Raw genomic sequence first — 22121 nt, 5'->3', positions numbered from 1 at the left:
GAGAGTTAATTTTTGTTTAAGCCGAATTGTTAAGGGATATGAGCCAAAGGCAGTCATACGGAGTTGGACCACAGTTCAGCCATGATCTCATTGAATGGTGGAATAGGCTCGAGGAGTTGAATGGCTCTTCCTGTTCCTATGTTCCTAAATTGGAGAATTTGTCACAAGGTTGGAGCGCAGCAAAAGTAGGAGCTCATTTATACCTGGTCATTTCAGTCAGCAGTGTTGAAGAAGTCAGAATCAATTTTTGCTAATTCTTAGGTGAGATTGAATGTTCACTGGTGGCCTGTGGACAGGTGACCGAAGGATAAGTGAACCAGTGGTGCCTGGACAGAGACTGGGTTTTGGCTTATATTTTGACATAGCTCAGAATGACGGATCTGGGAGTCAGACAGAGCCACAACTTTAGGGAATAGAACCTCACAAAATCCTGTCATCCACAGCCAAGATCCTATCATAGCTGGAGCTATGGGTAGTATGGTAGAGGCTCCAAAACAGTTTGTTTTGTATTGAATGACTGACCAAGAATCACTCCTGTTTTTATCACCCACCATTGGAATGTGTTGGAAGGATTTGAAGATTGATAATCAGACTGTTTCACTGACTTATAAACTCACCTTCCTTGGTCATCAAATCCCGGGTGGGACACAACACAGGAGCTTCTAGCTCAGAAGCAGGAACATTACCCACTAACTTACAGACCTCTCAATATAAACATATCAGAGACTATTTCTGGTGTGTTCAGTAAAGAATTTAGTTGCATACCCCAGCAGCTTCAGTTTGTAGTCTGGAGACTTCAGCAGCTCACACAGAAATTTAATTGCTTCAAAATCCAATTTATTTTCTCCACACCTACAATGTTAAAAATAGAAGTGAAAGTTTTTTGAAGTCTAACTGTCTCGTTTTGGTTTTACACTCTGAAGCCCTCAATCTATCTACATTAGTGAAAGCCCTACATCCATAAATATCATTTCTATCACCTTGTAGTCATTATGAAACTTTCGACACAGGTCAGTATGTCTGCAAGGAGCCATCGTCCACAAAGGACTGGAAATTGTTTATGTGAAGCTTGAGGGTAACCACAATGCAAGAAAAATAACATATGAGACAGGAACAGTAGCAGGCCATTCAGCCGCAAGCCTGCCCTGCCATTCAAGATAATGGCTGATTTGCCCCAGTCTTCAAATCCTTTTTCATGCCAGCTCAGCATAGCCATCAACTCCTTGATATTTCAACAATCTACCTACCTCTACAATTCACTAGCCTCCACAATTGTCTGTGATAGAGAACTTCAGCCATTCACTAATTCCTCCGCATCTCAGTTTTGAATAAGAGTCACCTTATTCTGTACATGTGTCACTAGTTCAAGATTTCCTCACTAGTGGAAACATCTTCTCAAAATCTACCCTGTCAAGCTTCTCAGAATCTTGTAAGATCACTCACATTCGCCTAAACTCTAAATTAATAAAGGCCTAACCTGTTTAGCTATTCTTGATAAGTCAACCCTTTCATCCCGGAAATCAATCTCGTGAACCTCTTTTGAACAGCCTCTAATGCCAATATATCCTTTTTTTAATTTTGGGACCAACACTATACATAGTACCCCAGACGCAGCCTCATCAATACCCTGAACAATTCGAACAAAACTTCCCTATTTTAAGCTCCAACTTGCTAGCAATAAAAGACCAAAATTCCATTTGCTTTCTTAATTATTTGCTGCACCTACATGCTGATATTTATGTTTCATGCACAAGGACACCCAATTCCCTCTCTACTACACTTTTTAGGAATCTGTCTCCATTTAAGTAATAGTCTTCCTTTTGATTCTTCATACCACAGCATATGACCATACACTTCATTTTGTATTGTCAGCAAATATGGATGCATCACACTACCCCTCTCCTCCAAGTCATTGATATAGATAAGTAATTGTTGTGACAGGACTTCATAAGTTACATCTTTGCAATCTGAAAAAGACCCATTAATCTAGATACTATGTCTTTTGTGTTAAACCATTCCTCAATCGATGGTCATATATTATCACTAATATCATCTGCTCCTCCCTTGTGCAATAGCCTTTTATGTGGCACATTATCAAATGCCCTGTGAAAATTCAAATGCACAACATTTTATGGTTCCCCTTTATTAAAACTACTTGTTATATTGACAAAGAATTCAAGCAAGTTTGTCAAACATTATTTCCGTTTCGCAAAATTATGTTGACTCTGATTGCATTAAGCTTTTGTAAATATCCTGCTTAAGAATAAACAAATGTTCGATCAACCCCGGTCTCCAGCTTCCTGCTTTCTGTCTTCCTCCTGTCTTGAACATGAGCAACACATTAGCAGTTTTCAGATCTGCTGAAACCCTCTCAGAATCCAGTGTGATCTAACCAATGCTTCTTATCTCTGCTGCTACGTCCTTTAAAACCCTTGGATACAGGTCATCTGGTCCTGGCAACCTGTCTGCCTTTAGTCCCATTAGTTTGTTTCTCATCGTGGAAACTGTTCCAAGATCTTTCCTCTCTTGAGCACTTCGCTTATAGTAGTAAATATTAATATAAATATAATATTAAAGCATCCAAAAATATTGGTTTAAATTATATGCCTCTTTCTTATCCTTGGTTACAATACCCAGTTGCACTCTCCAAGGTTTACTATAGCTACTCTCTTTTTATATATCTGTAGAAGCTCTTGCTGTATGTTTTTATATTTCTTGCCAATTAGCTTTTATAATCAATTGTCTCCCTCATTGTTAGCTTTTAAGTCATCTGGTGTTGGTTCCTAAAAAAGTCCCAATCTTCTAGTCTACGATTAGTTTTCAGTACTTTGTATGTGTTAGTTTTTGATTGAGTACTCTCTTTGATCACCTTTGTTAAATACAGGTGGTTCATCCATCCCATCGTTTCTAGAAGAAATGTTTGTTGAGCATAATGAAATATCTGCTGAGATGTCTGCCACTATTCATCCATTGACTTTCCCCTTTGGGAAAAACCGCTTTAGACAACTCTTTCTTCATAGAGGTGGTACAGCCATTGACCCACATTGTTAAATTTATTCGGTAAAACACTCGTATTGTTAAGTCATCTGAGCTAAAGTTGATGGGTAGTATTACTATTAACATGCAGGAACTAACTCTTACAATTGCACATCTCTGAAGGAGCCTTGCAGACCAATTTACCTATTCCTTCTCTGAAGCCCTACAATTATTTTCCCTTTCAATCATTTATATTATTCCACTTAGAAAGTTATGTTTGAATTTGTTTCCACTGTCTATAAGGTAGTGCATTCCAGGTCACAGCTTCTCAGCTGTGTAAAATTACCTTCAGTCACTGGACTCTGTAATTTATTTTTTCCTTATTATTTCATGGGATTTAGGTGTCACTATAAGCTATCAATACGGAGGAAGTGCTGCAACATCAGAGGGTCAGTACTGAGAGAATGCCACACTTTTTGGAGAAGGGAAATAAAATGTCATGGGAAATTATAGTGAATAAAACCAGCGAGGAATGGAAAAAAACAAGGAAGTGCAATATAAAACCAGGGGAAATGGGTGAAAGAAATAAAAAGTATTTGTTAGTTCTAGCAATAGCAGGGCCACCATAAGAGAGACTAGGAACTTTGAACATTGGTAGGATAAGTCCAAATAGGGTAGGTTGCATTAAAAGGCAGCAAGTCAGGCAGCATCCAAGGCGCAGGAAAATCAACATTTCGGGTAAAAGCCCTTCATCAGGAATGAGGCAGGGAGCTTTCCATCCCAGAGGCTCCCTGCCTCATTCCTGATGAGGGGCTTTTGCCCGAAAGTCAATTTTCCTGCTTCTCGGATGCTGCCTGATCTGGTGTGCTTTTCCAGCATCACTCTAATCTTACCTCTGATCTCCCACATCTGCACCCTGTATTAAAAGGCAGTGCAATACTGTCGCTTTCATGGAACCATCCAAAGCAGGTTTCCACTGAGGGGATTTTAAAGTCTGCCATGGTCAGTTGTGAACTTTGATACAAGCTAATTTGCATAAGAATTAGACTTTTCTTCAAACCCCAGTGGTTCTAATCTCCTTGAACCAACTACATGAGTGAATTTTCCTGCCCACCAGGGTAACTAGTGAGGATAAATAAACATGGCCTTGTCCAGGTCACTTAGCAAAGATATGAGAAAGTCCTTACCACAGTCTTTCACATTGGTGTAAAAATGGTTGTAGACTTTTTAGTGCTGTAGTGTTTATATTGGTAGCTGTGAGATCTAACTCTTCTAGATCTCCAATCCTCATGTCTAGAAAATATTTCAGCACACTGATGTCGACTGGACAAAGTGCATTATCCCCAATGTGGATGCGGAGATTTTTAGGTTTTATTTTTTCCACTAACAAGTCATTTTGTTGTTCGAATAGACAGTGAAGAAGGTTCAGAATACTTGATCCATTTTCACAATGCTCTGTGATCTCTTCTATCAGCCAGCAAGAGTAGGACTCAGATTTTGTCATTTTATCCAATTTCATGTGCTTGGAGAGTAAGGCCTGGTTCCTCTCAGATAACAGACCAGATAAGAATCGTTGAAATATATCCAAGAAACCTGTAGCCATCTTGTATTTGTTCATTGTGTCCACATTCATCAAGTCTGGGAAAGGCTCGGGTTCCAGCATGTAATGCAAGGCTGCAAAAAACTCCTGGATGGTCAAGTGTGTGAATGAAAAGACAGTCTCTACACAGTCTGGTTCCTGGATACAGGTCTTATCCAGAAAAGTATCAACAAAGGTATTTAGTTCAACATGATGAGATGCCAAATCATGTTGGTAGAACAGAGTGTCATGCTGCAGCAGTTTGCTGTATGCCAATTTGCCCAGATTTCGGAGAGTTTGAGTGAGATCACCTCCTTCAGAGCGCTGACCTCGAGAGTGGTGCTGCAGTAGCACACTGAGGTAGCGGCTATAAATGTCCGTCATTGTTTTTGGCTGTTTATGATTCTCCCTTTCTTTCTCTTTCAAAACACTGCAGACAATATAACAAAAGGCAGGTACAAAACACAGTGTAAAGAGGAATTCATTTTCTTTCACAAACTGAAACATTCGACTACCAATTTCTTCATCTTGGTAATATTTCAGGAAGTAGTATCTGATTTCCTTTTCAGAAAACCCAGTGATGATTACAAAACGGTCAATGGTTTCCACTGGGATGTAACTAATGGCTGTGGGCCGGCTGGTCAGCAGGACCGAGACTCCAGTGAGAAGCTCCCCTCGGAGCAGGCTGTAGATGATGTCCACTAAATTCCCTTCCTTGTCAGGGTCAGTGATGTAGCAATCCCCATCGAAACAGCCACAAAACTTAAATTCATCCAATCCATCCAGAATTATCAGCAGCTTCTCTGGAACTTCAAAAATAGAATCCAGCACTTTCAACAAATGACCATTCTTCTTCAAAACCAGATTCCTGAGACTCATCGGTTTATTAATCAAATTAAGATCCCTAAATGTGAATTGTAGGAGAACCTCAAAGTTACCAAAGCAGTGATTATTTGCCCAGTCAAAAACAATCTTCTGCAAAAGGACAGTTTTCCCTATTCCTGCCACTCCAGAGACTAGTGTTCTCTTGGGAGTTTGTTTATCACTGATTTGCATAAATAACTGGCTTGGCTTGATCTCCATTTCCTGGCTACTCCTCTCCTGTAAGTGAATTCGATGCTGCCCAAAAGACAGTAACTCATGCCTTTTGAATTCAAGGTTGTGATGCCCTTTTACAAGCAGCAAGTTGGTGAACTGTTCTGAAAGATGAATTTTCTCTCCAGGCCTCGTGTTATAATACATCATCACCTCATTCCTCCGGCTAAGAACTTGTTTGTGTTTCTTTATTACAGTCGAGTGTTCTGCAGAGATACAAAACCACATTTCAGATATTAAAGGTATATGATGTTTAAGAGCAACCTCAGAGAGTTGAAGAATCTGTTGATGAGTTTGAAATGGCCTAGTGGTATTATTCCTACACCAGTAATCCAGAAGCTCAGTTTATGTTCTGAGGAACTGGGTTCATATTTCACTGTCCAATAAAAGAATCTGGAATTAAGGGTCTTTGGATGAGATGAAATCATAACTGGTTTACTAATGTTCATCAGGGAAGGAAATCTGCTATCCTCATCTGGTCTGGCCTACATGTGACTCAGAACACACAGCAAGATTGTTGACTCTTAACTGCCTTCTGGGCAATTAGGGATGGAAAATAAATGCTGGCCGAGCCAGTGATGCCCACATCCCATGAATGAATTTTTTAAAAGAGTGGTGAAAGTAAACATTGCCATGGACTCTTTGCCTGAATAGCCTGTTCCTGTACAGGAGATTCACTGAAATAATCACAGTAGAATCAAGTTTCAGTGTTGAGTTTAGCCAATCAGTATAAATGAAACCCAAGGGCTGGTCATTCTGTCTGTAGTCTGGTGCCCAGTATTTCTTTCTTTAAACAGTTTTGTACTCAATCACAAACTCTTCTCTCTCCAGTTTTCATCTTCAAATCAGTCTATTACAGAGCAGCATTGATATCGCAGGTACTGAGCTGAGACTGACCCACAATCTTAATAGCTGATTACATACCTCTCCAAACTTACACAAACCTCAATTTAATAATCAATATTCTCAATCATTTTCCTGTGGCCCATATTTATTCCTCAACCATTATCACTCAAAGTGATGATCCAGTGGCTGCTCGAAGATACTTAACTGGCTTTAAAGCATTTGGGGATTGTCCTGAAGCCATGAAAGATAGCAGCAAATCCCAAGTCTCTCACTTATATTTTACAATAAGCAGTGAGCATTAATGGGGAGTAGTTTAATACCTGTTCTAACAATTGGTTGCATAGACTACCCAACAAAACGGTTGACAATTTTCATGTTTAATTCTCTGATCCACATTCATCTGGGAGTGCTATCTTCAACAAATTATTCCTTACACTCTTGACAGTACTATTCACAGTAAATGCAGAAAAAATATCTGTGTATTTGAAGGTGTGTTCACACTGTGACTCATTATTATCAAGAAATTTGGACAAACACAGATGCATAAAGCTGTATAAAAATCAAAAGAACTGCAGATAATGTATATCAGAAACAAAAGCAGAAATTGCTTGAAAAGCTCAGCAGGTCTGGCAGCATCAAAATCAAAGACAAATCTAGAGAAATCAAAGTTAACGGTTCAGGTCCGATGACCCTTTCTCAGATCAGTTGAGGAAGGGTCACTGAAATGTTAACTTTGATTTCGCTTCACAGATGCTGCCAGACCTGCTGAGCTTTACCAACAAGTTCTGCTGTTGTTGCATAATACTGAAGATACATAGTAAGTACAACTGATCAGTCAAGGGCCAGCATGAAAATGTTTTACTCCACAGTGAAGGGACACCAATTTACACACGTTTAGTACCTCAGTACAGGTAAAACTGCTTCACAATCACACTAAACTGGAAAATGAAGGCAGACAAAACTGGAACAAAATGGTCCAAATTGAGCTAACATCAGCTTCCTTGTACTTTCCAAACCCATGACTTCTACCATCCAGAAAGACATGGGCAACAAATACAAGGGAACACCACCCCCTGCAAGTTCCCCTCCAAGACACTCACCATCCTGCCTTGGAAATATGTCTCCATTCTTTCAGTGTTGCTGAGTCAAAATCCCAGACCTCACTTCCGAACAGCATTGTGAATGTCCCTATGTCTCAAGGAATGCAGCAGTTCGGAAAGACACCTCATCACTTTCTCAAAGGCAATTAACGACAGTTAATAATCACCAACGTAGCCAGCAATGCCCCATATCTTACACTAAATAACAAAACATTTCCATCAAACTTACTTATAAAAGGTCATTATGTTAATCTTGGATTTATTTACCCTTGGACACAGGTTCTTTTTCAGACATATCTTTGCTTTTGTTAATGAGTGAATAGAATTGATGAGCCACCATTTCCCCAAGACAGTCAACAATATCCAGCAAAGTTCGAACTTTCTTCCTGGGACCAGGGATATACTTCACATCTTCATAATCATCCTTTGAAATTAATTGAATTTGCAAAGCACGATCCAGAATCCAGTCAATTCTGTCTCCAAGTTCATCGATGAGCTTCACTCTGTTCCTCTGGAGCAGCTGAAGATAGGAGATTCTGCAAACACAGCAAACACAGCCACTGAATAGCGAGGAATTTTATTCCTGAATTTCCACATTGTGAACTGAGTGTAAAACATTTTTCAACATCAATACCATTAGCTAGTGCTTTAAAGAAATGATTTTCATTCAATTGTACCTCATCATATCTCAAAATTCCAAACATAGTTCACAGCAACCATGTTAAAAAAGCATTAGTGACACAGAAAAGAATGTGATGGAGGTCTAGTGCGGTCAGTTTGAGGATTGATGAAGAACAATGCAGTGCAATAACTCAGGACTATTTGAGTCACAATAATTCTTACTAGCATGTAATATAACGGATTATCAGAACTAGAGCCCCTCAAGCCTGTTCAGTAAGAACATGGTGGATTTAATCTATTAAAAGGGAAACTGTTATAGTTTATCCAAGCAAGAGCCATGGTACGAGACAATCTTCTGCTCTTCAGGTGTCAGGGCAATCTCTGAGGCCCAACCCTGATGATATCAGAGTACTGCCAATCTGCATGATATTCCTGGAGGTGGTTAATTAAGAGGTAACCTTTCTGCTTGCCATCCATCAAATGAGGACAGGCAATTTGCAAATGGAAGGTTCAGTCAGAGGGCCCACTGGAAGAGATGGAACTGCTGAAGAATTTAGGAGAAGTGAGGCCACCTCAGGAGGAAATGGCTCAATGTGGAGATGTTTTCTAAAGCTGTCTAACAATTGAAAAATGAAGATTGCCCACAGCTATCTGGCCCTCAATATAACAGGAGATGAAGTGATGAGGATGGGGATCCTTCCACTGGATTTCTTGTGGCTAGAGCTCTGGCAGATTCCTGTGTTAGTTTAGAGGGGTCCACAATATTCACCCCAGAGAATGTTGTGGAATGTTGTGTTCTTCTGTGCAGTAAACCTGATGCTGCAATATGTAACATTTATGTAAGGAAAAAGTGCAAGGAAGATCAAACCTCCTCAATAACAAGGACCATTGGAGCTTGAGGAAGCCCTATCCAAATGAGGCACAGAAGGATGCCAGGGCCATGAAAGAGAAGGAAGGGATGCCATACACTCTGTGATCCATATAAGATTCACATGACAGTGATGCTTCTATATGACCTTTACTCACCAGACCTCTATCACCTTGCTATGGTGTAATCCAACACTGCTGTCCTCCTTCACTGAGTTAATCATTGACCCTCATCCTCTAACACCTAGAACAGAATGGGATCAGATCTTAGTCACACACACTCGCCAGAATGTGCTGTCACTAAGCACATCTTAGGGTTATGTGGACATCCATATAAGAGCCTTGCCCAGTTATTCTGATAGAGCACCATGTTCAAGTGCTTTTAGTGCAACTGCACCCATCTCATACATACCCACTGAAAGTAAACAGAGCTAATCTCCTCTACAATGTAAAGTTGGAGAGCAAATGTGACCATGTCCCACAGAATGATCATCAAATTACAGTTCACATGAACATGCAATAAAGAACCCACAAAAGCACAACACATCTCTTTCACCAATAATGTCTGTGTCACTTGCTCCCTGCACCTAGCAACCATCACATTGTGAGAAACATGGGACAGGCCCAAAAGAGTACTGATTATTAATTATATTGTGTTTCTTTGAACAAGTGAGACAGAAGTGTAAAAATCACCTGTATCACCTTGTTCATACTTTTTTCAATTTTCTTTCACAATACCACATCTAGGTGCAGCTCTGATGTTGCGAGCTGATGGTAGCTGTATGTAATCCTCCTCCAGTTAGATGTTTGGACCCACTTCCTGTCCTTGTGAGGTAGTAGGGGCATGTGGAAGGAGATATGGGGCTGCTGCTTCTCTCTTTCACCTAGCTTTTTAAAAAAATTTATTCAGGAGATTTGGGCTTTGCCAGATGGGCAGCGTTTATTGTCCATCCATAACTGTCCTTGAGAATGTGATAGGGAGCTGCCTTCCTGAATTGCTGCAGTCCACCGGGTGGGTGTAACTGAGCCCAGAGCTAGTTCCAAAGACACAGGTCTGATGCATGAGGATCAGATGCTCAACCTGGTACTCCCTGACAGTCATAGTCATCTCCATGTAAGTAGCCATGTGCTCAAATGTCTGACACATAGCAGAACTAATGGTGTGTGTGGACCCCTCCATACCCCACATCACTCGTGACATCTCCACCATATCACTCCCAGTTTCTGCTACATTTCCAACTGCAGCTGTGACCACTGTCCCATCAGCATGGGCTTCAGCAAGGGCCTAGTCCCTGGCAATCTTCCCAATCATTTGGAGCTTGCTGCCATATTCTCCTTCAGCTGCTGGGACAGTTCTGTGGGATGCTGACCAGATTATGCTCAGAGTCTACGCATAACTCTGGTGCATTCCCAGTGGCTTTAACTGCACTTGTGGAGGTGAATGTTCGGGCAAGTGATAGTGTATCCTGTGGGGTGGTAGCTGCCCAAGTGATAGTGTATCCTGTGGGGTGGTAACTGCCCAAGTGATAGTGTATCCTGTGGGGTGGTAACTGCCCAAGTGATAGTGTATCCTGTGGGGTGGTAACTGCCCAAGTGATAGTGTATCCTGTGGGGTGGTAACTGCCCAAGTGATAGTGTATCCTGTGGGGTGGTAACTGCCCAAGTGATAGTGTATCCTGTGGGCTGGTAACTGCCCAAGTGATAGTGCATCCTGTGGGGTGGTAACTGCCCAAGTGATACTGCATCCTGTGGGGTGGTAACTGCCCAAGTGATAGTGTATCCTGTGGGGTGGTAACTGCCCAAGTCATAGTGTATCCTGTGGGGTGGTAACTGCCCAAGTCATAGTGTATCCTGTGGGGTGGTAACTGCCCAAGTCATAGTGTATCCTGTGGGGTGGTAACTGCCCAAGTGATAGTGTATCCTGTGGGGTGGTAACTGCCCAAGTCATAGTGTATCCTGTGGGGTGGTAACTGCTCAAGTCATAGTGTATCCTGTGGGCTGGTAACTGCCCAAGTGATAGTGCATCCTGTGGGGTGGTAACTGCCCAAGTGATACTGCATCCTGTGGGGTGGTAACTGCCCAAGTGATAGTGTATCCTGTGGGGTGGTAACTGCCCAAGTCATAGTGTATCCTGTGGGGTGGTAACTGCCCAAGTCATAGTGTATCCTGTGGGGTGGTAACTGCCCAAGTCATAGTGTATCCTGTGGGGTGGTAACTGCCCAAGTGATAGTGTATCCTGTGGGGTGGTAACTGCCCAAGTCATAGTGTATCCTGTGGGGTGGTAACTGCTCAAGTCATAGTGTATCCTGTGGGGTTGTAACTGCCCAAGTGATAGTGTATCCTGTGGGGTGGTAACTGCCCAAGTGATAGTGTATCCTGTGGGGTGGTAACTGCCCAAGTGATAGTGTATCCTGTGGGGTGGTAACTGCCCAAGTGATAGTGTATCCTGTGGGGTGGTAACTGCCCAAGTGATAGTGTATCCTGTGGGGTGGTAACTGCTCAAGTGATAGTGTATCCTGTGGGGTGGTAACTGTCTTGCCTCACAGCTGGAACCTTATGACTTTGGCCTGGTCTTCGATGTGATGATCTGTCTTGAAGAACAAAGAGAATCGCATTCAAAATCATCACAGCTTGAGCCCTTCACACGTCATCACATATATTTTCAGGTCCAGTTCTCACCAACAAAATGGCCCTGCTCTCTGTTTGATCATCATGTTTTCTCCCAGACTTGCCTGCACCAATTGTGAGCTTGTTAATAGTGAAACATGTGCTATCAGATTAAGCATACTGCCTCCCCAGGGTGAAAGAGTTCACAAAATTGCTTTGTTCAAAAACCAACATGCAATTAAATTTCTGACTTGGCCTCAAAAGCAAATAATAAGGTGCTGCTCACAGTGCAAATATAACAATCTCTCCCTCAACATCAGTAAAACTAAAGAGCTGCTTATTGACTTCAGGAAGCAAAGAGGAGGGCATGCCCCTACCCACATCAATGAAATTGAGGTGGATAGGGTCGAGAGCGTCAAGTTCCAAGGAGGGACCACCACAAATAATGTGTCCAGGACCACCCATGTTGATATGATAGTCAAGAATGTAGAACAACTCCTCTTCCTCAGGAGGCTAAGGAAATTCGGCATGCCCATAAGGACTCTCAGCAACTTTTACGGATGCACCATAGAAAGCATTTTATCTGGGATGCATCAAGGCTCGGTATAGCAACTGGTCTGCCCAGGACCGTAAGAAACTACAGAAAGTTGTAAACACAATCCAAACTATCACGCAAGCCAAGCTTTCATCCACTGACTTCATCTGCAATTCCAATTGCTGCATCAGAGACCCCTCCCACCCTGGTTATAACCTCCTCTAACCTCTTCCATCAGACAGAAGATACAAGTAATCCAAGGTGGAGGAGGGGAAAAATTTCTGGCTGTAACAGGCTGCTCCATTTTTTAGGTATTTTAGGTGTTGGGGGTGACTTCCTTGAATTCCAGGAGCAGCAATTTCTATTTTATATGCTGTTGCATTGTTTTGGAACTTTGGGGAAAAAAAGTCAAAACAACAGCACTTTTAAAAGGGAGAGGAACAGACAAAGGCAGCACATGGTGAGATCAGTGCAGGAGTGAGAGAGAGAGAAAGAAACCCGCACTGCTAATTGACAGAGCAGTGAACCTGCGCAGTTACTGCCTTTACTGTTTGAACTCATGTATCATTAGACATCGGAGAGCATCTGGGAAAATTAACAAACAGTGAAATTCACAACTGATCTTGGAGGAACCTGCTTGGGAGAGGTCACAGCACAGAAACAGATAAGTGATTAGTTTTAAGTATGGCCTACAGAAAGTCTGCAGTAGTGACTAGAGTCAATTCTTTCTTGATTATGTGTTTTATTAAGACATGTCTCTTGATTAAACTTTAAAATATAAGCCATAAGCATTAAGATAGCCTGGAATAGTGTTTTATCTTAGCCTGCTTGGCACACTTTCCTCATTCCTGAAGAAGGGCTCATGCCTGAAACGTCGATTCTCCTGCTCCTTGGATGCTGCCTGACCTGCTGTGCTTTTCCAGCAACACATTTTCAGCTCTGATCTCCAGCATCTGCAGTCCTCACTTTCTCCTGGAATAGTGTTTTGTAGAGGAATAAGACAGTGCTGTTTTCTGGGTTTGTAGATTGATAGAATCAAAAGTGGCCTTTTGTAGAGTGATATGCTCTTCGTGTCGGATGTGGGAGTTTAGGGAGAGTTTACGTGCCACTGACAACTTTATCTGCAATTAATGCCATTGGTTGCGAATCCTATCAGATCAAATGGATCGGTTGGAAATACAGTTAGAGGCAATGAGGAATTTACAAGAGCAAGGGGATGTGATGGATGGCAGTTATAGGAAGGGAGAAAAACCGCAGATACAGTCACATAGATGGGTTAACTCCAGGAAAGGTAAGAGAGGTAGGTAGGTAGAGCAGGAGTCTTCTGTGGTTATCCCCATTTCAAACAAGTATGCTGTTTTGGAAAATGTAGAGGGTGATGGACTCTCAGGGGAAAGTAGCAAGAACAGCCAAGTTTCTGGTACAGAGACTGGCTCTAATGCAATGAGGGGTACATTGGGTTCAAAAAGATCAATTGTGTTAGGGGACTCTCAAGTCCGAGGCACAGACAGACGTTTCTGTGGCCAGCAACGAAAAATCAGGATGGTGTGTTGCCTCCCTGGTGCCAGGATCAAGGATGTCTCAGAGAGGGTGCAGAATGTTCTCACAGGGGAGAGGGGGCAGCAGATTATTGTCCATATTGGAACCAATGACATAGGAAGGGAAAAGGTTGAGATTCTGAAGGCAGGAATTTAAAAAGGAGGTCCTCAGGAGTAGTAATATCTGAATTACTCCCAGTGCTGCGAGCTAGTGAGGGCAGGAATAGGAGGATAGAGCAGATGAATGCATGGGCTGAGGAGCTGGTGTATGGGAAAAGGGTTCACATTTTTGGATCATTAGAATCTCTTCTGGGGTAGAAGCGACCTGTACAAGAAGGATGGGTTGCAACTAAATTGGAAGGGGACTAATATACTGGCAGGGAGATTTGCTAGACCTGCTCGGGAAGATTTAAACTAGTAAGGTGGGGGGAGTGTGACCCAGGGAGATAGTAAGGAAAGAGATCAATCTGAGACGGGTAAAGTTGAGAAAAGAAGCGAGTCAAACAGTCAGGGCAGGCAGGGATAAAGCAGAGAACAAAGTTGGACTGATAAATTAAACTGCATTTATTTAAATGCAAGAGGCCTAACAGGGAAGGCAGATGAACTCAGGGCATGATTAGAAACATGGGAGTGGGATATCATAGCAGTTACAGAAACGTGGCTCAGGGATGGACGGGACTGACAGCTTAATGTTCCAGGATACAAATGCTACAGGAAGGACAGAAAGGGAGGCAAGAAAGGAGGGGCGGGTGGCATTTTTGATAAGGGATAGCATTACAGCTGTACTGGGGGAGGATATTCCCGGAAATACATCCGGGGAAATTATTTGGGTTGAACTAGAAATAAGAAAGGGATGATCACCTTATTGGGATTGTATTATTGACCCCCTAATAGTCAGGGAAATCGAGAAACAAATTTGTAAGGAAATCTCAGTTATTTGGAAGAATAATAGGGTGCTTATGGTAGACGATTTTAACCTTCTAAACATAGATTGGGACTGCCATAGTGTTAAGTGTGGACAAGAAAATTTTCTGATTCAGTTTGTGGATATACCTACTAAAGAAGGTGCAAAACTTAACCTACTCTTGGGAAATAAAGCAGGGCAGGTGCCTGAGGTGTCAGTGGGGGAGCACTTTAGGGCCAACGACCATAATTCTATTAGATTTTAAAAAGTGATGGAAAAGGATAGACCAGATCTATAAGTTGAAGTTCTAAATTGGAGGAATGCCAATTTTGACGGTATTAGGCAAAAACTTTCAAAAGCTGATTGAAGGCAGATGTTCGCAGGTAAAAGGATGGCTGGAAGATGGGAAGCCTTCAGAAATGAGATAACAAGAACCCAGAGAAAGTGTTTCCTGTCAGGGTGAAAGGGAAGGCTGGTAGGTATAGGGAATGCTGGATGACTAAAGAAATTGAGGGTTTGGGTAAGAAAAAGAAGGAAGCATATGTCAGGTACAGACAGGATAGATCGAGTGACTCCTTAGAAGAGTATAAAGAAAGTAGGGGTATACTTAAGAGGGAAATCAGGAGGGCAAAACGGGGACATGAGATAGCTTTGGCAAATAGAATTAAGGAGAATTAAGGAAATCCAAAGGGTTTTTACAAATATATTAAGGACAAAAGGGTAACTAGGGAGAGAATAGGTCCCCTCAAGGATCAGCAAGGCGGCCTTTGTGTGGAGCCACAGGAGATGGGGGAGATACTAAACGAGTATTTTGCATCAGCTTTTACTGTGGCAAAGGACATGGAAGATATTGAATGTAGGGAAATAGATGGTGAGACCTTGAAACATGTCCATATTACAGAGGAGGAAGTACTGGATGTCTTGAAACACATACCGTACCCGAGAACTCTGTGGGAAGCTAGGGAAGTGATTGCTGGGCCCCTTGCTGATATATTTGTATCATCAATAGTCACAGGTGAGGTGCCAGGAGACTGGAGGTTGGCAAACGTGATGCCACTATTTAGGAAAGGAGGTAAGGACAAGCCAGGGAACTATAGACCAGTGAGCCTGATGTCAGTGTTAGGCAAGTTATTGGAGGGAATCCTGAGGGACAGGATGTACATGTATTGGGAAAGGCAAGGATTTTATAAGAATAGTCAGCAATGGCTTTGTGCGTGGGAAATCATGTCTCACAAACTTGATTGAGTTTGTTGAAGAAGTAATAAAGAGGATTGATGAGGGCAGAGCAGTAGATGTGATTTATATGGACTTCAGTAAGGCACTTGACAAGGTTCCCCATGGGAGACTGGTTAGCAAGGTTAGATCTCATGGAATACAGAGAGAACTAGCCATTTGGATACAGAACTAGCTCAAAGGTAGAAGACAGAGGGTGGTGGTGGAGGGTTGTTTTTCAGACTGGAGGCCTGTGACCACTGGAGTGCCACAAGGATCGGTGCTGGGTCCACTACTTTTCATCATTCATCTAAATGATTTAGATACGCGTATAAGAGGTATAGTTAGTAAGTTTTCAGATGACACCAAAATTGGAGGTGTACTGGACAGTTAAGAAGGTTACCTCAGATTACAATGGGATCTTGATCAGATGGGCCAATGGGCTGAGGAGTGGCAGATGGAGTTTAATTTAGAAAAATGCAAGGTGCTGCATTTTGGGAAAGCAAATCTTAGCAGGATTTATACACTTAATGGTAAAGTCCTAGGGAGTGTTGCTGAACAAAGAGACCTTGGAGTGCAGGTTTATAGCTCCTTGAAAGTGGAATTGCAGTTAGATAGGATAGTGAAGAAGGCGTTTGGTATGCTTTCCTTTATTGGTCAGAGTATTGAGTACAGGAGTTGAGAGGTCATGTTGAGGCTGTACAGGACATTGGTTAAGCCACTTTTGGAGTATTGTGTGCAATTCTAGTCTCCTTCCTATAAGAAGGATGTTGTGAAACTTGAAAGGGTTCAGAAAAAATTTCCAAGGATGTTGCCAGGGTTGGAGGATTTGAGTGATAGGGAGAGATTGAATAGGCTAGGGCTGTTTTCCCTGGAGCGTTGGAGGCTGAGGGGTGACCTTATAGAGGTTTATAAAATCATGAGGGGCATGGATAGGATAAATGTACAAAGTCTTTTCCCTGGGGTGGGGGAGTCCAGAACTAGAGGGCATAGGCTTAGGGTGAAAGGGGAATGATATAAAAGTGACCTAAGGGATAACTTTTTCACGCAGAGGGTATTGAATGAGCTGCCAGAGGAAATGGTGGAGGCTAGTAGAATTGCAACATTTAAAAGGCATCTGGATGGGTATATGAATAGGAAGGGTTTGGAGGGATATGGGCCGGGTGCTGGCAGGTGGGACTAGATTGGGTTGGGATATTTGGTTGGCATGGATGAATTGGACCAAAGGGTCTGTTTTGTACATCTCTGTGACACTATGACATATACCAACAGGCTCAAGCATAGCTTTTTCTCTGCTGTTATTAGACTGCGGAATGGATATCTCAAATGTGAAATCTAATCTTGGTTTTTGTGCACCTTCTCTACAGCTGTAACTTTGTATTCCTCACTCTGTTCATTCACCCTGTGATATTTGTATGTTATCATCTGCCTGTATTGCGTGCAAAACAAACTTTTCACTGTAGTTAGATACACATGAAGATAATAAATCAAATCAAAAGGTCACCTTTCTGCTCATAGCTCCAACCAAAAGTGTTTTTCTTTAAAAAGTAAAATCAGTGAGGGTTCTAACAACATGAACATCCCAAAAATCGCACCTGTTAGTTCAGAAATTACCACTTCATAAAACTTCATAATTTCAAGTATCTAGATTAGAGTGGTGCTGGAAAAGCACAGCAGTTCAGGCAGCATCCGAGGAGCAAAAAAAATCGACGTTTCGGGCAAAAACCCTTCATCAGGAATAGAGGCAGGGAATCTGTGGGGTGGAGAGATCTAATTTCAAGTAGTCAAGTGACAGGAAATAACAAAAGGTTCTTCTTGTAAAAACCAAAAGAACTGCTGACACTGTAAATCAGAAATAAAACAGAAGGTGCTGGAAAAGCTCAGCAGGTCTGGCAGCGTCTGTGCAGAGAAACCAGAGTTAACGTTTCAGGTCGGGTGGCCCTTCCTTAGAAAGGTTTTGTGTCTGCTTTCACAAAACTGAGGACCATAAACTCTTCCAGTTCCAAGGTTATCAGCCGGTCCAGCAATTTCAGCTGAAAACTTCATTCCCCACTCATGTGATTCAATAATAAACACTGAACAACATTAGAAATCTGAAATAAAAACAAAAAATTCTGGAAATCCTGAATAAGTAATTTAGACTGGCTCCGTTAATTCTGTTTCTCTCTGCACAGATGTTGTCCGGCCAGTAGAGTTTTTCCAGTCTTTCGATTTTTATTTCAGATTTCCAGCATCTGCAGAACTTCACTTTTACAGTTGAAGAGTCGTTATTGTTGTAGTGTTAATGTTGGCACCCGTGACAGTCAATTGTCACACAGCAAGATCCCATAAACAGCAAAATGATTATTCTCAGTCCGATGGTTATAGGATTGGATTTCAAACATGTGAATGCTTTAGAGAGCAAAGAACTAGCAAAACAATGACATGAATTAGTCCAGATAATGTCGGGAGACAAAACTCATGTCTATCTCAGAAACATTACAAAATGACAGTCACCTGAATAGTGGGATTTTCTCTTAACTCTGTGGAAGCTACAAGTTCGTCACAAACTAATTAATAATAAAAAATATATTTAAAAATAATATAAATATATCGTTTACAACTTTTTAAACACTGCTGGATTCAAATGAATTTACTTTTTTGTCTCCTCAGACTAATAATTAATTAATTAATTTTGTGTTTACAAAAACAGCTTCTGAACCGTTCAGCCAGTCCTAAACTCCCAGCTCCTTCGAGCATGTCATTCAGTCCCAGCATGGAGCCCGTGTCGCACTCACCTCTCCTCCCCTGGGAAGCCAGCTGCTAATCCCTCTCCTCCTGGCCGCTCTATTCCGGGATCGTCCATGCCCGGATTCTCAGAGATACCCGGTATACCCTCACTGCGGCCAGTGCCACCCTCCACAGTCAAACTCCCCAGCGCTACCAGTTCCCCTCCTGCCGGCAGACTGCAGAGTTTTTACAGAGAGTCATTCACGCTCTGGGTCCCGAGAGACTCCAAGTCTTGCAGATACGCAAACCAGTACTTCCTTTCTTGGTGTCTCAGTTCAGGAATCTAGTCCAGTTTGTTCGCTTCCTGTTCCTTGTACTGTGTCAGCTCCGTCAATTTTACAAAACTGAGTCCAAGTTCCACCCTGGCAACCAGAACGCACATTTCAGACAGTCCCATTACTAGCGAGGGAGTACTGCACTATCAGAGGGTCAGTGCTGAAGGAGTACCACACTGTCAGAACATCAATACTGAGGACGTGCCAAACTGTTGGAGGATCAATACTGTGGGACGCTCAGTTCTGTGACAGTGCTGCTCTGTGGGACGGTCAGTACTGAACTAACCCACATCCATCTGCCTGTCTGTTAAAATCTAAATCCCAAAGTCTAAAATATGAAGTAGATTTTTTGTCACACAATGATCTTTCTAACTTCACCCATTTCTGATAAAAGTCTACTGGCCTGAAACATTCACTCTATTTATCTCTCCACAGATTTGTAAACTATTCTTCAGTGTGTCAGTGGTTTTGTTTGTTCGTTCACACGATTTGGGCATCATTGACTTGACCATCACTAATTGCCCATCCCTAATTGCCTAGAGGACAGACAGGTCACATGTACTGCAAACAAGGTTGACAGATTTTCTTCTCCGAAGCACACTAGTGAGCCAAGCAGGCTTTTATGATAATCAACAGTGGGTTCATGGTCACCATTAAAATTAGCATTTCATTCCAGATTTTTATTGAATCAAGATTTTACCATCTGCTCTGAGATTCAAACTCATGTCCCCAAGAAGTTTAGCCTGGAGTTTGAAATTACTAGTGACACCAACAAGATGCTACCATAAGATGTCAAGCAATGAATATTCTCCTTGTCTTTGGGAGGATGATATCTGAAATTTGAAAATATTCTTACGCGGTGACTCAGGTGTCAGCACTTCTGCCCCACAGCACCAGGGACCCAGATTTGATTCCATGCTCGGACAACTGTGTGGAGTTTACGTTCTCCAACTTTTTTGAGCAAAAACTGCAAGAATCCAAACCTACTGTTAACGTTCACTTGAAAATGTAACTTTAAAAACAGTTCAGGGATTTACATTTGGAAGAACTGAAACCAATATGGTCATTCTAGGTTAAAAACTCACACAACACGAGGTTATAGTCCAACAGGTTTATTTGGAAGCACTAGCTTTCAGAGTGTCGCTCCTTCATCAGGTGGTTGTGGAGTATAAGATCATAAGACACAGAATTTATAGCAAAAGTTTACAGTGTGATGTAACTGAAATTATATATTGAAAAAGACCTGGATTGTTTGTTAAATCTCTCATCTTTTAGAATGACCATGTTGGTTTCAGTTCTTTCATATGTAAATCACAAAACATTTTTAAAAGTTACATTTTCAAGTGAACTTTAACAACCACCAAACCTCAAACAGATCATTGTTAATAGCAAACTGCCCAACTTTCAGGATAATACCGTACAACCTTGTCACGGTAGACACTGCAATACGTGTCAGAGTGTGGACATGGATACCACCATTACACATGGGGACACCTCCTACCATGTACATGGCAGGTACTCATGTGACTCAGCCAACGTTGTCTATCTCATACATTGCAGCCAAGGATGCCCTGAGGCATGGTACATTTGCAAGACGAAGCAGAGGCTACAGCAAATGGATGAATGGGCACCACATAACAATCAACAGACAGGAGTGTTCCCTCCCAGTTGGAGAACACTTCAGCGGTCCAGGATATTCGACCTCGGACCTTCGGGTGACCGTCCTCCAAGGCTGACTTCGGGACAGGCAACAATGAAAAGTGGCCAAGCAGAGGCTGATAGCCAAGGTCGGTACCCATGGGGATAGCCTCAAACGGGACCTTGGGTTCATGTCACACTACAGATGAAACCATTGCACTATACACACATACACACACACACAGATGCATACACACAGACACTCCTACACACACACACACTCCTACAGACACCCACACTCTCCTACAGACTCATACACTCACGCAGACCCTCTCTCATACATACACTCCCACACTCACACACACCCTCTCACAGACTTATACCCCTTGACACTCACATTCACACACATACACACACACTCTCAAAGACATACATAACCCCCCCCGCCTCCAAATACGTGCACACACACCCACATGCACACATATACATATAGGTTTGTGGAGTGAATTTGTACTTGCAAGATTACATTTTACTTTGCTCAAAAACTGCATGAATCCATGTAAGATTCGGTAAATCCATTTTTTAGATTAGAATTAGTCTGAACATTGGGACATAGACAACCACACACAGGGCAGCTCACACCTTAAATGCATTATCTAGGCTGACATAACACTAATTGTTAAAGTTCACTTGAGAATGTAACTTTTAACAAAGTTTTGCAATTTACATATGAAAGAACTGAAACCAACAAACAATCCAGGTCTTTTTCAATATATAATTTCAGTTACATCACACTGTAAACTTTTGCTATAAATTCTGTGCCTTACAATCTTATATTCCACAACCACCAGGTGAACGAGCAGTGTTCCGAAAGCTAGTGCTTCCAAATAAACCTGATTTGGAGATGCCAGTGTTGGACTGGGGTGTACAAAGTTAAAAATCACACACACCAGGTAATAGTCCAACAGGTTTAATTGGAAGCACACTAACTCTCGGAGCAATGTTCCTTCATCAGGTGATTGTCACCTGATGAAGGAAAGTCGCTCTGAAAGCTAGTGTGCTTCCAATTAAACCTGTTGGACTATAACCTGGTGTTGTGTGATTTTTAACCAATTAGATCATTTGGTTTAATTTTGCTGGGCTGAAGTTATTGAATTGTTAATAAACTGCCAAGCCTTTTGTTTAAGCAACAATCCCAGTGTCTAGAATTGATTATTTGCGAAGGCTGGCATTGCTTACTCAAAAAGTCTGGTTAGGAACCATTTATCAATTTTGAGGTCCTTGAAGGTTTTAATTTTACTGTGTGAATACAAAAGTAGGAAGGCTGATTTAATTCGGCTGTCTGTACCCATGACATAACATAATTCAGGGCTTGTCCAGGATCTTGAAATATGGGTCACATAGATCTGGAATTGTATTTTGGTATTTAGAGTGAAAGTTCAGACTTATGGTGGCACTGGAAGTTATTAAAGATTTTTTGCAAGTGTCAGAAGTTTCCCTGGTGTGATTGCAGGGTATGACTAAAGCTAAATGAGCAGAGTTAGCAAGCAGACTGGGAA

At 41.9% G+C, this 22121-nt stretch overlaps 1 protein-coding gene across 1 annotated transcript in view; it reads right to left on the bottom strand.

Annotated features, from left to right (window-relative positions):
• LOC140485542 (NACHT, LRR and PYD domains-containing protein 3-like) overlaps positions 1–18970 on the bottom strand; it is a 30941-nt gene extending 11971 nt beyond the window's left edge. The window contains exons 1-4 of the mRNA XM_072583752.1: positions 18658–18970; positions 7864–8132; positions 4164–5856; positions 766–852 (exon numbers count right to left, since the gene is read on the bottom strand). Coding sequence (XP_072439853.1) covers positions 766–852; positions 4164–5856; positions 7864–8132; positions 18658–18725 — 2117 coding nt within the window. The 5' untranslated portion in view covers positions 18726–18970. The remainder of the gene's footprint in view (positions 1–765; positions 853–4163; positions 5857–7863; positions 8133–18657) is intronic.
• Between the last annotated feature and the right edge of the window lie 3151 nt (positions 18971–22121).

This window comes from Chiloscyllium punctatum, chromosome 14, assembly GCF_047496795.1.
Source record: "Chiloscyllium punctatum isolate Juve2018m chromosome 14, sChiPun1.3, whole genome shotgun sequence".
NCBI classification, from domain to species: domain Eukaryota; kingdom Metazoa; phylum Chordata; class Chondrichthyes; order Orectolobiformes; family Hemiscylliidae; genus Chiloscyllium; species Chiloscyllium punctatum.
Note: the sequence above shows the minus strand (reverse complement) of the source record. Positions and strands in the feature narration are given on the sequence as shown.